The 13,899-nt window shown below is 42.0% G+C and overlaps 1 protein-coding gene across 1 annotated transcript in view; it reads right to left on the bottom strand.

The window, feature by feature from the left end:
- The window catches only part of LOC104611964 (E3 ubiquitin-protein ligase UPL2-like), a 31,491-nt gene extending 18,122 nt beyond the window's left edge, over positions 1 to 13,369 (bottom strand). Inside the window, exons 1-2 of the mRNA XM_010279270.3 lie at positions 13,172 to 13,369; positions 12,916 to 13,038 (exon numbers count right to left, since the gene is read on the bottom strand). Coding sequence (XP_010277572.1) covers positions 12,916 to 13,011 — 96 coding nt within the window. The 5' untranslated portion in view covers positions 13,012 to 13,038; positions 13,172 to 13,369. The remainder of the gene's footprint in view (positions 1 to 12,915; positions 13,039 to 13,171) is intronic.
- Between the last annotated feature and the right edge of the window lie 530 nt (positions 13,370 to 13,899).

The raw sequence follows: 13,899 nt of genomic DNA, 5'->3' as shown, positions 1-13,899 counted from the left end.
GAAAATAGAGGGTGAGAAAGAAAAAGGGGTGGCACTTAGCTATTTGCTTTAATTCTTTTGGGCTAGAAAGAGAGAATACAAATCAAAAAGAATTTCATTCTTTTTTAATTTCCAAGGTTACCTATACCATTAAAGTTTTCTTTCTTAGGTTACCCAACCCGCTAATGACTCAGATTAAATGCATACAACCCAACCTATCAATTAATGGTTGGGTTGGGTGGGTTAACGGGTTCGGTTGATAAATTGCCACCCCTAGGCATAATCAAGGGCTCAAGGCATAAATAATTGAGGTGTGGGCCTCAAAGGCTCAAACTAAGCACATTCTTTTTTATTGGTAGGTTTGAAGATTGCAAATATGTAAATTAACCCTGGTTGACATTGTATAATACAGAATAACAGAAACATCAATTAATAGACAAACGCATGCTTACATAACGCACATTTCACCCTCTTTTCCTGTCTAGGCTATCTGGAATGGTCCAATGCCCCCTAAGATTACAACTTTCTGCTGAAAGGTCATGCTTATGCATAAGAAAGTCACCACTTATGGGATCCTTTTGAAGAGGAGGCCTTAACTAATACCTGACGTTGCATATTTGTTTCATGTGTAGGGAAATCTGTGAAAACACTGACCAGCTACCCTTCATTTCTGGTATTTGGCACCGTTACTTTTCTTTGTTCAGTGGCAGGTGGGTCAACCTTGGGGATATTAATATCTTGTTCAGTACCTTTCTTCTATTTTTTGTTGTGTGAGAAGAAATAAATGCAAGAATGTTTAAGTGGAAGATGCAACCAAAAGAAGCCATCATTGAAAGCATCTTTATTATGGTGGCTCATTGGTGAAATCTAGGGATGTCTTCATTCCACTGCTGTTGCTTGTTACTCTTCAACCTTCCTGGCAGTCAGTCCCAAACCCTACTACATTAAAATTAAATGTTGACGGATGCAGTTTTGGTAACCTAGGCATTTCAGATGTTGGTTGTATTTTCAGAAATAGTAACGGACAGATGTCAACACTATATTCAGGACTTGAAGGTTCTGTCAATTCCTTAAGGGAAGGACCATTGGTGGTTTAGCAAGGACTGAAGTTGGCAAAATACTTAAGTTTCAGAAACATGCTGATAGGTCCCTACTCCTACTGGTTTGTTGGTGAGCTGGTTCGAGGGAGCTCGCCCTCCTGAAACAGACAAAGGTAGAAGACGAGAGGAAGAAGAGGGAGAGAGAGAGAGAGAATGAGAGAGAGAGATAACGAGAGAGAATAATGGCTGATTCATTCATGCCTTCTGCGCAATACATGATTGGCCTTTATAATGCATGGCCGTACAACTTATAATATCTCATAACAAACTCTAAGCATGCCTGGCTCTACTCTATACGCGGGCGATGCGTGTACACATAGATAAGTGGGGGAGTGACTCTCGTGAGGTTCTGGGTTTTCGGTTGGGCCCGATGGACCAGAAGAGCTTCGTCTGGAACCTCCTTCTTACTGGGCTTGGGACTTTCCGACTCACTGGGCCTAACAATCCCGCTGTCTTCAAGAACGACCTTGTCCTCAAGGTCGAGTGTAGGGAACTGCTTCTGAAGTTGAGTGTAATCTTCCCACGCGGCGTCTTCCTGAGGCAACCCATGCCATTCTACCAGGGCCTGTTTGATCACCTTCCTTCCCCAGCGAACCCAGCATCTCGGATCTTCGCGGGCTCAAATATCACCTCCCCTAACTCGGTGAAAGGAGGGAGAGTGGGACTAGTAGTATCGGTAGGAGACACACAGGGTTTGAGGAGGTTGACATGGAACACTGGGTGCAATTGGCATTTAGCTAGTAAACAGGCTGACATGGGCCGAAGAATCGAGGGGATAGCTTCTGCAATACCCTCCTCGCCACTGAGCTCTACCGATATGGCTGGAGCCGTAGGTAGAACCAATCTCCCATTGAGAACTCCAATTCTCGGTGCTTCTTGTCATAGGCCAACTTCATGCGCTGTTGGGCCTGCTGTAGATGGAACTTGAGAAGCTACAGTGTAGTATCTCTAGCCTGTAGCTGTGTGTCCACCTTGGCTACCGGCGACGTGCCCTCTCATAAGGCAATATGGAGGGAGGATCGTAATTGTATAGCACCTTAAAAGGGGTGGCGCCGGCTGACACCTGAAAGGTGGTGTTGTACCAATACTCAACCCAGGGCAGCCACTAGGCCCATTGCTTGGGCCTATCACCCACAAAACATCTCAGATAAGTCTCCAAACATCGATTGAGGACCTCCGATTGTTCGTCCGTCTAAGGGTGGTAACTAGTGGAGTGCAACATCTGGACTCCTTGAGCTGCGAAGTACACCTTCCAAAAGGTGCTCATGAACAGTGGATCCCGGTCCGTCAAGATGGACTGTGGTGTTCCATGGAGATTGGAGCTTGGCCACCTCCCGAATGTAAGCTTGGGCCACCGTGGTTGTTGTATAGGGTCGTGAGAGGCTTAGAAAATGTGCATACTTACTCAGCCGGTCTACCACCACCAGCACTACAGATTTCCCCTGGGATGTGGGTAACCCAGTAATGAAGTCCATGGTCACCTCTTCTCAAACTCGCTCGGGTACTAGCAAAGGTTGCAGCAATCCGACTGGGTTCTGGGTGGTGTATTTTTGTTGTTGACACACGATGCACTGGGCCACAAACTCCCGAACCATCTACTTCATTCCCTTCCAGTAGTAATGGGCTGCTAGATGTTTGTAGGTCCGTAGAACTCCAGAGTGTCCTCCCTGGGCCGAGTTATGGAATAGCCCAAGTAGCTCATGATGGTATTTGAATCCACTCAGCACCACCATTCTTCCCTTGTAGAAGCCCATTCTGAAGTGTGTACCCAGGGACCTGGGCCGGATCCTCCAAGACTTGGGCCCGTATTCTGGATAGTTGGGGATCATCCTAGGCCTCTTGCTTCAGTTGTGTTGACAGTGGATAGCTCAGTCGGGACAGGCCCAGTAAGCACAAACTTTCAGCTCTGGAGAGGGCATCAGTTACTGCATTAGAGGGTCTGGGCTTATATTCAATGGCAAAGTCATACCCCATAAGCTTGCAAGCCCATTTATGCTGGTCCGGGCCCAATACTTGCTACTCCAACAGATGCTTGATACTTCGATGGTCGGTCCTGACTACGAACCGTCGGCCCATCAAATAAGCCCTCCATTTTTGGACTACCAGGGCAATGGCCATGAGCTCCTTCTCGTAGGTGGATTTGGCTTGGGCCTGTGGGGAGAGAGCCTTGCTAAAGTAGGCCAAGGGCGGCCCTGCTACATCAGAACCACACCAACTCCTGTACCTAAAGCGTCGACCTCTACTACAAATTCAAGCTCAAAGTTAGGAAGGGCTAATGTGGCTGGTGAGCAAGGTTCAAAGTATTGATACGATACGCCCGATACGGGGTGTATCGTATGGTATCTTTTGAAAAAGATACGATCCGATTCGGACCCCCAATTTTTTTATTAATAAAAAGCATGCTAAAAGCTTCCCAAAAAACCAAAATGTGAAAAAAAAAACTAAAAAAAAGTAAAGTTTCGGCCGTTTTTAAGTGATACATTACAACCAAAACTCGTATCGTATCGATACTTTGAACCATGGTGGTGAGGTGATGGCTACCTTCAGTGCCTAAAAGGCTTCTTCTGCCTTCGGATCCCATTCAAATGCATTTTTTTTGGTAATCGCGCGAGGGGTGCTGCAAGAACTCCGTATCCCTTAATAAATCTCCGGTAGTAACCTGTTAGCCCAAGGAACCCTCTCAGGGCTTTTTGGGAGTTGGGCCGGGCCTAGGAGAGCATACATACAATCTTTTCAGGGTTCGTGCATACCTGTCCTCCAAAAATAATGTGGCCCAAATAACTGATTTGGGTGTGCCCAAACAAACACTTTGAGGGCTTAGCAAGCAGTTGGTGGCGAAGTAGTAAATTTAATACACATTGCAAATGCTCCAAGTGAGAAGCCCAGCTAGAACTATAAACTAGTATATCATCAAAGAACACCAGAACAAAGAGACGCAAGTAAGGTTCAAAAATACAGTTCATAATCCTCTAGAATGAAGGGGCGTTGGTCAGCCCAAATGGCATCACGAGGATCTCAAAGTGTCCATCTGAGATTCTGAAGGTCGTTTTGTGGATGTCATCGAAGTGGACCCGGATCTGATGGTAACCTGACCATAGGTCCATCTTAGAAAAATACCTGGCCTGGCCCAACTCATCAAACAACTCTTCAATCAGGGGTATGGGGTACCTGTCCTTGACCATGATGCGGTTCAAGGCCCTGTAATCCACGCAAAATCTCTAACTACCATCTTTTTTTCTCACCAAAATCACGAGTGACGAGAATGAGTTGCTACTGGGCCGAATTAAACCCCTGTCTAATAGCTCTGTCACCATTCGCTATACCTTCACTCTTTGGTAATGGGGGTAACGGTATGGTCTGACGTTGGCGGGTGGTTCTCCGAGCTGAATGGGAATCCGATGGTCATGGGCTCAAGGGGGAGGCAATGTCATGGGTTCTTGGAAAACAACTGAATAGATTTGCAGCAATAGCTAGAGTTGCTGAGTTTGGATTGGTGTGGGTTCACTATCTCCTGTGAGCGTAGTAGGCCCAGTGTGCATTGAGCCCATGCTCATCAACAAGGGTGTGGAGTCATGCTGGCAAGCCTTGAGTACGGTTTCCACACTTCCAGCGGCAAGGGGTTGGGCCTTTAGTGAGTAATGTTTGTCATCATAGGTGAACTGCATGGTCAATTCGGCCCAATCACACACCACCGGGCCCAACATCCGTAGCCACTGGATGCCTAAGACTACATCTGCCCCGGTGAACTCCAATGGGTGCAAGTCCACCTTGAACTGGTACCCCTGAATCCACAACTCCACGTCTTTGCACCTCCCATCACAGGTGCTAACCCTAGTTGTTCAGCCAGCCTAGGTGTAATGAAGTTCAAAGAGCTCCCACTATCAATCAAGACAGCAACACTCTTCCTGGCTATCAACCCCTTTACCCGCATGGTTCTGGGGGCCTAGTAACCCGCCAAGGCCTGTAGAGATATGACGTAGTACTCCTCTTCCGGTACCACCTCCATCTGTTGTATACCTGGGTCTCCCATTTGGATTACAGTGTCATCTTCCCCTTCTACTTGAAGTAGGAACACCTGTTGAGTCTTACATTTGTGGCCAGGAACAAACTTCTCATCACAGTTATAGCAGAGACCTTTCTCTCTACGGGCCTGCATCTCTGTCCACGGTAACTTCCTGTACGGAAGGGACATAGCTCCCGACTTCTTGCTCGATGGGGCTGGTAGGGGAACAGGCTTATGAGTGGTAGTGGGCATGGGTAGTGGGGTCCCAGTTTGGGTTCAGCCTTGGGGCAAGGTCCCTTCTGGTTTAGGCCCACCTAAGGCCCACTTAGCTTCCCCAACCTCTGTAATCGGTCCAGTCTTTCTTCCTGAAGCTTGGCCAACCCAATAGCAGCCACCAAGATGGTCGGCTGCATGGTGTTAACTTCTATGGTTATCTCCTCCCTTAAGCCGCCTATAAAACAACCCACCAGGGCTATCTCCGGCCAGCCATGTACTTGTGTTGCTAACCTTTCGAAGTCCTTCTGGTAATCCCTCACTATACTAGTTTGCCTTACTCGGGAGAGCGACTCATTAAAGTTCTTGTACCCTAAAGGCCCGAACCTCACACGTAGTGCTTCGGTAAGGTCTAGCCAGGTGGTCTGAGGGTGGGTTTTCCGATACCACTGGTACCACATAATGGCTTCTCCATCCATGTGTATGGCAGCGATGGAGATCCTCTGTTCTACGGGGGTTTCATGAAATTCAAACTAACGCTCAACCCGGTAAATCCAGGGGATAGGATCATCACCTGAATACAATGGGAAGTCGATTTTAGCAACCTTGACGAGGTAGACTCCTCGCCGTATGCCACTGCTGCTCGATCCCTCCGCCTCTGAGGTTCGAGGTCCTAAAGAGATCCTCTCGAACTGGCCTACCAGAGCTGAGAGGGTCTCCCTGATTTCCCTCAACTCACTGGTGGTCTGGCAAACTTCCCCTTCGATGCGATCGATGCGTTCCTCTGCCATCGAGGACCTGGTGGTGGGCATCGTAGCTAGGCTCTAATACCAACTGATAGGTCCCTACTACTGGTTTGTTGGTGAGCTGGTTCGAGGGAGCTCGCCCTCCTAAAACAGACAAAGGTAGAATACAAGAGGAAGAAGAAAGAGAGAGAGAGAGAACTAGAGAGAATAATGGCTGATTCATTCATGCCTTCTGCGGAATATGTGATTGGCCTTTATAATGCATGGCCATACAACTCATAATATCTCATAACAAACTTTGAGCATGCCTAGCTCTACTCTATACGCAAGCGACGCGTGTACACATAGGTAAGTGGGGGAGTGACTCTCGTGAGGTTCTGGGTTTTCGGTTAGGCCTAATGGGCCTGAAGAGCTTCGCCTGGAACCTCCTTCATACTAGGTTTGAGACTTTCCGTCTCACTGGGCCTAACACATACATGTGGAAGGAGATTGATGTGGTTGTAGACCCACTGAGGAATAACAATTTGAGCCCTTCTGAGCATAAACATACAATTAGTAGACATACAATTAGAGGGATAAAGCAATTAGCAAGGACTATGGAAATGACATTTACTTGGAGTCAAGGTCAGCTTCAGCTAATTGTGGAGGTGATGCCTTGTAGGCAACATTGACAGGCCTATAGTCAGGGTGTTTGCCACAGTATACATGTACAACATTCTTCAAAAACATTTAATATAACTATTTTTTATGAGTAAAAAAATCCAAGATTCAAGAAAGAATGCAGATAAATTAGATTTGAGCAGGAAAGAAACAAAAGTTCTGGATCTTACATGAGAAGAAAAGAGAAGAATAAAAAATAGAAAACCCTTCTTTTTTTTTGGTATTTGGTGATACGCACCACTAATTTACCTCCCCCCCCAAAGTCGGTGGTTGTGGGAATCGAGTCCACGTCTATGCTGGAGCAAACCAGCTAAGATACAAGACCACCAATTCTTGAATTTGAAAATTCAATCTTTATTGCATTTATCAATCAGTCGATGAGTCAAACAGCCTGCTTTTCTGATGGCTTTACAACTACCTTTTCTCTTGATCAGGGCTTTACAAAAACTTATTTAATAAGAGAAGGATGGCCAACCCATAAAGGCATCTTTCTACTTCTAATACAACTCTAAAAAATAAAATAAGACTCAGTTCTTGTCACCAATTGAGACTCTAACACTAAAATGACCATAACTCTCTCACAAACATATCAGATTTACAAGATATTGGTACTGTTAGATAGTTAACTTGATTATCTATCTAATGATGCATTGATGCCAAAACCACTGAAAACACAGAAGTTTTGGAATTGAAAAAATAGGCTGAAAGAAAAGTGATGAACCTACAAATTCAATAAAAGAACATCTTAAGCAGATCCCACATGCTAAGGCAACTTAAACACTTTTTATAGCATTACCCAATGTTTTAAAAGCGCAAAGCTCAAAAAAAAAAAAAAGCAAAGGGCAATTTGTGCCTCGTGCCTTTTTGAAGCAATGCGCAAAAATACAAAAAAAAATGCAAAAAAAAATATTAAACATAATATTAATAAAAAATATAAACTTAAATTTTAAAATAAATGTTTTAAAAACCTATCATCTAAAATTAAAATACATAAACAAAACATGTAAAGCGTATTCAAATGAAAATTTATAAATAAAACCAAACATATAAAGCGTTTTCAAGCATGTAAAACCCACAATGTCTTTTTTTCCTCAATTGCATTACTTCAAGTAGCTAGTGTGATGTAAAACATATTGCATTCCTGATTCTATGCGCTGCCTTTGTACCACACCCCTCGAGGCAAGCCCAAACAAGTCCATGTGTAGGGTCTTAAATTCTTATATCTCACAAAAAAAAATGATTTTATAACTTTATTGCCTTTTAAGAAGATATTTTATATTTTTATTATAATGAATGAATGAACAATATTAGCAAATAGGGGGTTCTACTCCACTTTGGTAAAATCATTATTCTTTTATGTGAGAATTAAGAATTTAAGACCCTAACATGGACTTATTTGGACTTGCCTCAAGGGCGTGGTAAGGGGTCCGGGGATGGAGCCCCTGGCCCAGCCGCTAGGTTCAAAAAAAGCAAAAAAGCGTAAAATTTTAAAAAGGCACACGGCCACACACTTGGGCTGAGGCACTAGGCGCACCAGGCGTGCACCTTTTTGAAAGGGCTGCGCCTAGGACCTAGGCGAGGCGCATACCCAAAAATGCACCTCGCCTTTGTGCCTAGGCACGCCTCAGGCACACCTTTTAAATCACTAGCATTACCCTACGCCATTGACACTTTGAGAAGCAAAAGAAAAGCCACCAGAGTAGAGAATTCCTTCAAACACATGGCTAAGGACTAACTAAATTTTAATTCTAAAGAAAAATGTATAGTGGTGGGGGGGTCCCCCTCTAACTTAAACATAGCGTTGTCTCTCAATTCAAGTAAAAAGAAATGACTCATTCTTCAATGACAAATCAAATCAAATTTAGTTCCCTAAAACAAAAACTCAGAAAAAATCTTTCAAGAGATTGTACTAGTGTGGACCTCATCCTTTTAGATAAAGTGAGTTGTTTAACTACAAATCAAACCTAATCTGATGGGAGGGGAAAAAATGGAACTCAGACTAAATGCTTCAAGTCTCACAAATGGATAGTGGGTTATAGAAGTAAAGGATGTTGGTAATCTGATCAAGAGATTAGAACTGCTTGGCCAATGTCTAGTTGAAATATTCTTTTTTTTTTTGAAGTATTAACAATGATCTAGTAGAAGGATTATTAGGAACATCATGTTGAGCCTCACGGGAGTGGAAGCTAGGCTATCCAGTTGAGGTAAGATCTAGAGATGGTGGGTTCTTGTTTTGATTGCAGACAAACGAAGATGCTTTGGACATTCTAAATTGGGAATGATTGCAGTATTGGCACCTTGAGTCCCAAGTTGATTGTTGGGTTAGTTAGTGGGTTGTATAAAAAATGATAGGCGCTAAAAGTTATATTGGACCCTCCACACTTGGTGTATTCAGACCTTCAAGTCAACCAGAGGTTTTTCTGGCAGGTTTATTGCTGTGGTAGGAAAAAATTTTTTGGAGTTTTATTAGAAAGGTGAGGATCCTTGTATAAACAGAATATATAACTACAATACCTTTAGATATCAACTTGATATTTCCTAGCAAGAAGTATGAGCTAATTAGACACTCCAGGTCCATGTAAAAAACTCAAAAAGGTTTGTAAAAGCAAGGGCAGCAAGGCTAACTGTCAGACAGTTGGATTAATCTCAGAACACTCGAATACAGTTCATATGACCATATCTGTTGGAGTGAAGCTGACAAATGATATAGGTAATGGTAATTTGTTATGTGCGCAGGCTCAAGGACTGTGTCAACTAAAAGAGGGTGATCCTGTTTTGGAGGAGGAAATGATGGTTCAGTTATCATAAAAACAGAAAAGGGAACTACGGAAATGAAAGAACCAAACATAGCCCTGAGAGAAGGCCCACATCTAATATAATGGTGGATAACTATGTAAAATATAAGGACATAGATAAAGAAGTTCATGGGGAAGAATTGGAAAATATCAAAGAAGTTGAGAAGCAGGATGACAATGCTAAAACAGTGGTCAAGGAACTAGAAAGAAGTGATGAAGTAGCAGCTGATCAGCTGATGATTTGTAAAAAGCGTTTGGCATTTGGCAGTGTATTAGGGTGATAGAAAAGCCTAGATATGAGGATTTTGGGTGTTTTCAGTAGTGGTTGTTTCACAGTGAGGGGAGGGATGTGAATTTGTTCATTATTTGGGAGAGAATAAAGTTGGACAGTGGATTGCAGGTTAACTAAGGGCTAAGGGGATGGAGATTAGTTGAGGGGTTTTATGATTTATGGCATTGGTTCCTCACTTTTCTATTCAGCAAGGTGGATGGTTGGTTAAGTGATGGATTCCATGGTGGTGGGAAATTTAATGTCGTTTATCTTTTTGTTGGCAGTGATATCTTATCACCTTGTCTGTGTATTCTTTCTCTTATTCTTTTAACAACTACTTTCCTTCTTTGCTAATGAAACAAGCAAATTACAAAAGTGCCACTAAAATCGGAAAAAAAAAATAGAATTCAAATATTTTCCGTGTATACCAATTGTGGAACCCACTTCACCTTTTCAGGTCCTTTCTTCCTTTCATCTCAAGCTGATCTGACCACGCAGATATTCATGCAGCATACACATATATGTGTTTATATGTTCTCTTTTTAGGCATTACAATGTGTAAAATATGTATTAAGAATGAGAAAGGTACAATTAACAGTTTGCCTACTTCCATAGAACAGGAAGTGAAGCCAGGCAAGGTATTCAAAGCTTAAACATTGAGCTCAACTATTTGCTTAATGAGAATTATTAAAAAATGCAATAGAATCACCACAAATAAAAATAAAATTGCAATATGTTATTAACCTCATAGAACAAGCAAGGTACCAACCAGCAGGTTGGTAAGGTCTCATGCCCGCCTGCACCTGGGTTGGGGGATAGAAAGAGAGAGAGAGAGAGAGAAAGAGACAGAGAGAGCATAGAACCGTACAGCATACAGAACAGACAAGTGATAAATCCTAATCTATCATGTAGCATATAAAACAGACACAAGGGCCATGCTTCTATATGTAGCATATAGAAGAGACAGGTGCAAGAATCCTGAAAACCAAAGATCCCTAGAATAACCATATTGCAGAGGAAAGAGCTTCTGTTTCTATAGTGAACTGCTTGTTCGATGGATCTTTAAGCCTGCTAATCTGCTAGTAGACAATTTATCTCGGAGTGGGGGGTATAGGACCAAGGAATATTGAGGTTCAGAGCTCCCGAACTAGATTAGGATGCTTTTTTGAAAGGGCAAAGGCCATTTTTTCCCTACTTAAGGCTCAGTCTGTGATTCATTTTGGGTGGCATTGTTTCTCTTTTGTTGTCTTTGGCAGCCCTTCATCCCTAAGGGCTTGATCTCTAATTTTTCTATAATTTCTAATGCCTTTTATGCGATACTCTCAATCCTCACAAAGTAACCAGTACTAGCTGCATGAGAGCACATCAGCATCATCTTTACTCACCTAAAAAATCAGGAAGTTCTATTAAATCCAAATTGGAGATCCCTCAAGATCACCTCAACAACAGAAATAAAATATAGACAAAACAATTACTTATTCTCTGAATCATTCTGTGAATGCTTCCTTTCCGCTTAACTAGTTCCACTCAAGAATCATGATATTAGACCTCACTGTGATACATTCACTTCCCAATTCATGATTCCTTGTTGCACCAACATGCAGTTGCATAATCAAAATTATCCAGTCAGTCTTTGCTGTTACCACACCATACAGATTGTGTAGAAAAAAAAAATGTTGCAGGATCATTTAATTTAAAAAAAAAAAGAAAGAATGACATTGCAGCTTCTGGTCACCCTCCAACCCAGCAGACATATCCATTATCAATTTAAACATTAAATCCTTGTGGCCATCACCTACAATGTTGCCAGAATCAGCTATCTGGAAGGTCTCACAAAATTCAGTGACCCATTATTGGTAGCTAAAATGATTGATTGAGGACCTTCTCCATGGAAATCAATTAATTAGTTCTATGTATTAGGTAGTAATTATCTTATCAATAAAAATGTAAGTAGTCATCCTTAATCTTGTAACACAGTCTACTTTATCCTTCTCAAGGGATTCATTAGCCACATTAAAGCAAGATCAGACAAATGAAAACTATTCTAAGCAACACTCTTTAGCAGATGCTGCATCACTCAGAGTACTTCCCACGACAGTGGAGTTTCCAGAATTGGCAATAAAATCATAGAACGTTCATGTTTTGACTTTGTCCACCTTAATGCTGCAGTTGAGAGCAGCACAAACCAGAGTATTATGCTAAAACCATCACTTATTTCTGCTGACAATATGATTTTAGGGGATTACTCATAGAGCTACAGAGGGCATGATGTAAAGCAATGTGGATGCGAGAAATTAGAAAATGGCATATCGTGGACTACAGGATCCTTGAATATCTTCACAGTAACAAATCAACAGAGCACCAAAAGAAACTTCTTCCTTCCTAGCCCTAAATAATATTATCAATTATTCGCTTGAACATAAACCAACTATGATATCAAGAATTTGGAAGGGTCTCCAGAGCTGACTTTTAAGAACTCCTGTATTGCCAGGCTAGATTCTGTAATATTTCTCTTAATCCTTGAGTATTAGAATTTTGCCTTTTGGTTTTGGTTCATTTTTGTGATCTGCATATGTGTCTTTTGATCACTTTTGGACTCAGCACCTTTTCTTTTGCCTGCATTCTTCAATAACTTTGTCATTCATCCATACAATATCAAATTGTTCTCTTCTACGAGGCTTGCTCATTTTCAAGATTTCTTTTTCCCAATTATATTCAATTATTTAGCTTAATAACAAGTTATTACTTACTAACCAGATAGAAAGCATGCACTTCTAATTATCGGGAAAAAATAAATAAAAAAAAAGGAAGCTTGACTGAGTTGGCACCACTATACAAGAGTTTGAACGGGTAACAACAACGTTTAACAGGATTTTGCGCCGTAGAGTAAAGAAGTTAACAAGAGCAACTAAAGATAGCCCCTAGAATGAAACCCACAGGATACGGCAGAGATATAATAAAATATTGACTGTTGAGAAATCAAACTAAACCGGAACTTTGGAGCAGCTATTTCTAATTCTAATATTTGGCAACAAAAAACCAAACTTTATCCAACCAGAGCACCACTAATTGCTTAGTAATTTCAATAAACCCTAAGGAAGAGATACATCAAAATCACATGAGAAGGAACGCATGAATCGAAACTAACCGGCTCGGAGTCAAGTTTGAGAGAAGGACCAACGGCTCCTTCACCGGATAAGAGATGCCGCAGCCGCAAGGGCAAGCTCGATCTTAGGGTCGCCATTTTAACTCAACTTCTGACTTTCAAAGTCTACGACAGATTAAAACAAATACCAGAAACAAAGAGCTCAGATTAAATAGGTAAAACAAAACCGGTAATAGTAAAACAAGTTCATTCAATAAAGATTAAAAGTTTATAGAGATTGACAAGGAAAACGAGAGACCTGATTCTGGAGAGAAGGGAGAAAAGCGACGGATGAATACACATCCGATAATTCGAGCATACGGAATCGAGAAGAAAAGGAGAGAGAGAGGGGGGGGGGAGAGACGAAACCCCAAAGAAGAAAGGAGTCTCTTTTTAACCCCGTAAAAGAGAAGAAAACGTATTTATGATTTGTATAATCACACATTCACTGATTCACACACCAAGGCCCGACCCCAAGCTTGAAAAGTAAAAGCGACTCTGGACGAGTAGTCATCTACTAGGGAGTAAGAAATAATTCACTGCCACGAGGATTTATTGCTGACGTTGGACGAGCGTTGTATACGTGGCAAACTCTAGCTCATATTGCTCTTTCAAATAATCATCCACGTGGCTAGATAACGTAACGGACTTGTTTAAGGAAGGAAAAGCAACAAAGCATATTCCTGAATCGTGAGGATTTGCCGAAGCATATCGGAATTTCTCTTATGCAGGAGTCACGTTGGTTGCGGGAATTAGTGCTGTCAATGAGTCGGGTTTGGTGGATAAGAAGACGTACCGAGCCAGTTCCAAACCAAACCCTGTAGGGTTATAATTGCGTGATTCAGACTAGACATGTAAGTAAGCTCAGCCTATTGAGCTCGGCACCTGGCTCAAGCAACTTACGAGCCTCATCATGTATATAATAAAGAATTAAATTTTAAATATATTTTTAGTTATATAATATAAATAAATAAATTTATAATTGAA

Source organism: Nelumbo nucifera, chromosome 1, assembly GCF_055504915.1.
Source record: "Nelumbo nucifera cultivar China Antique chromosome 1, China Antique-T2T, whole genome shotgun sequence".
Lineage (NCBI taxonomy): Eukaryota > Viridiplantae > Streptophyta > Magnoliopsida > Proteales > Nelumbonaceae > Nelumbo > Nelumbo nucifera.
The sequence above is the reverse complement of the archived record's forward strand: the minus strand, read 5'-3'. Positions and strand labels throughout refer to the sequence as shown.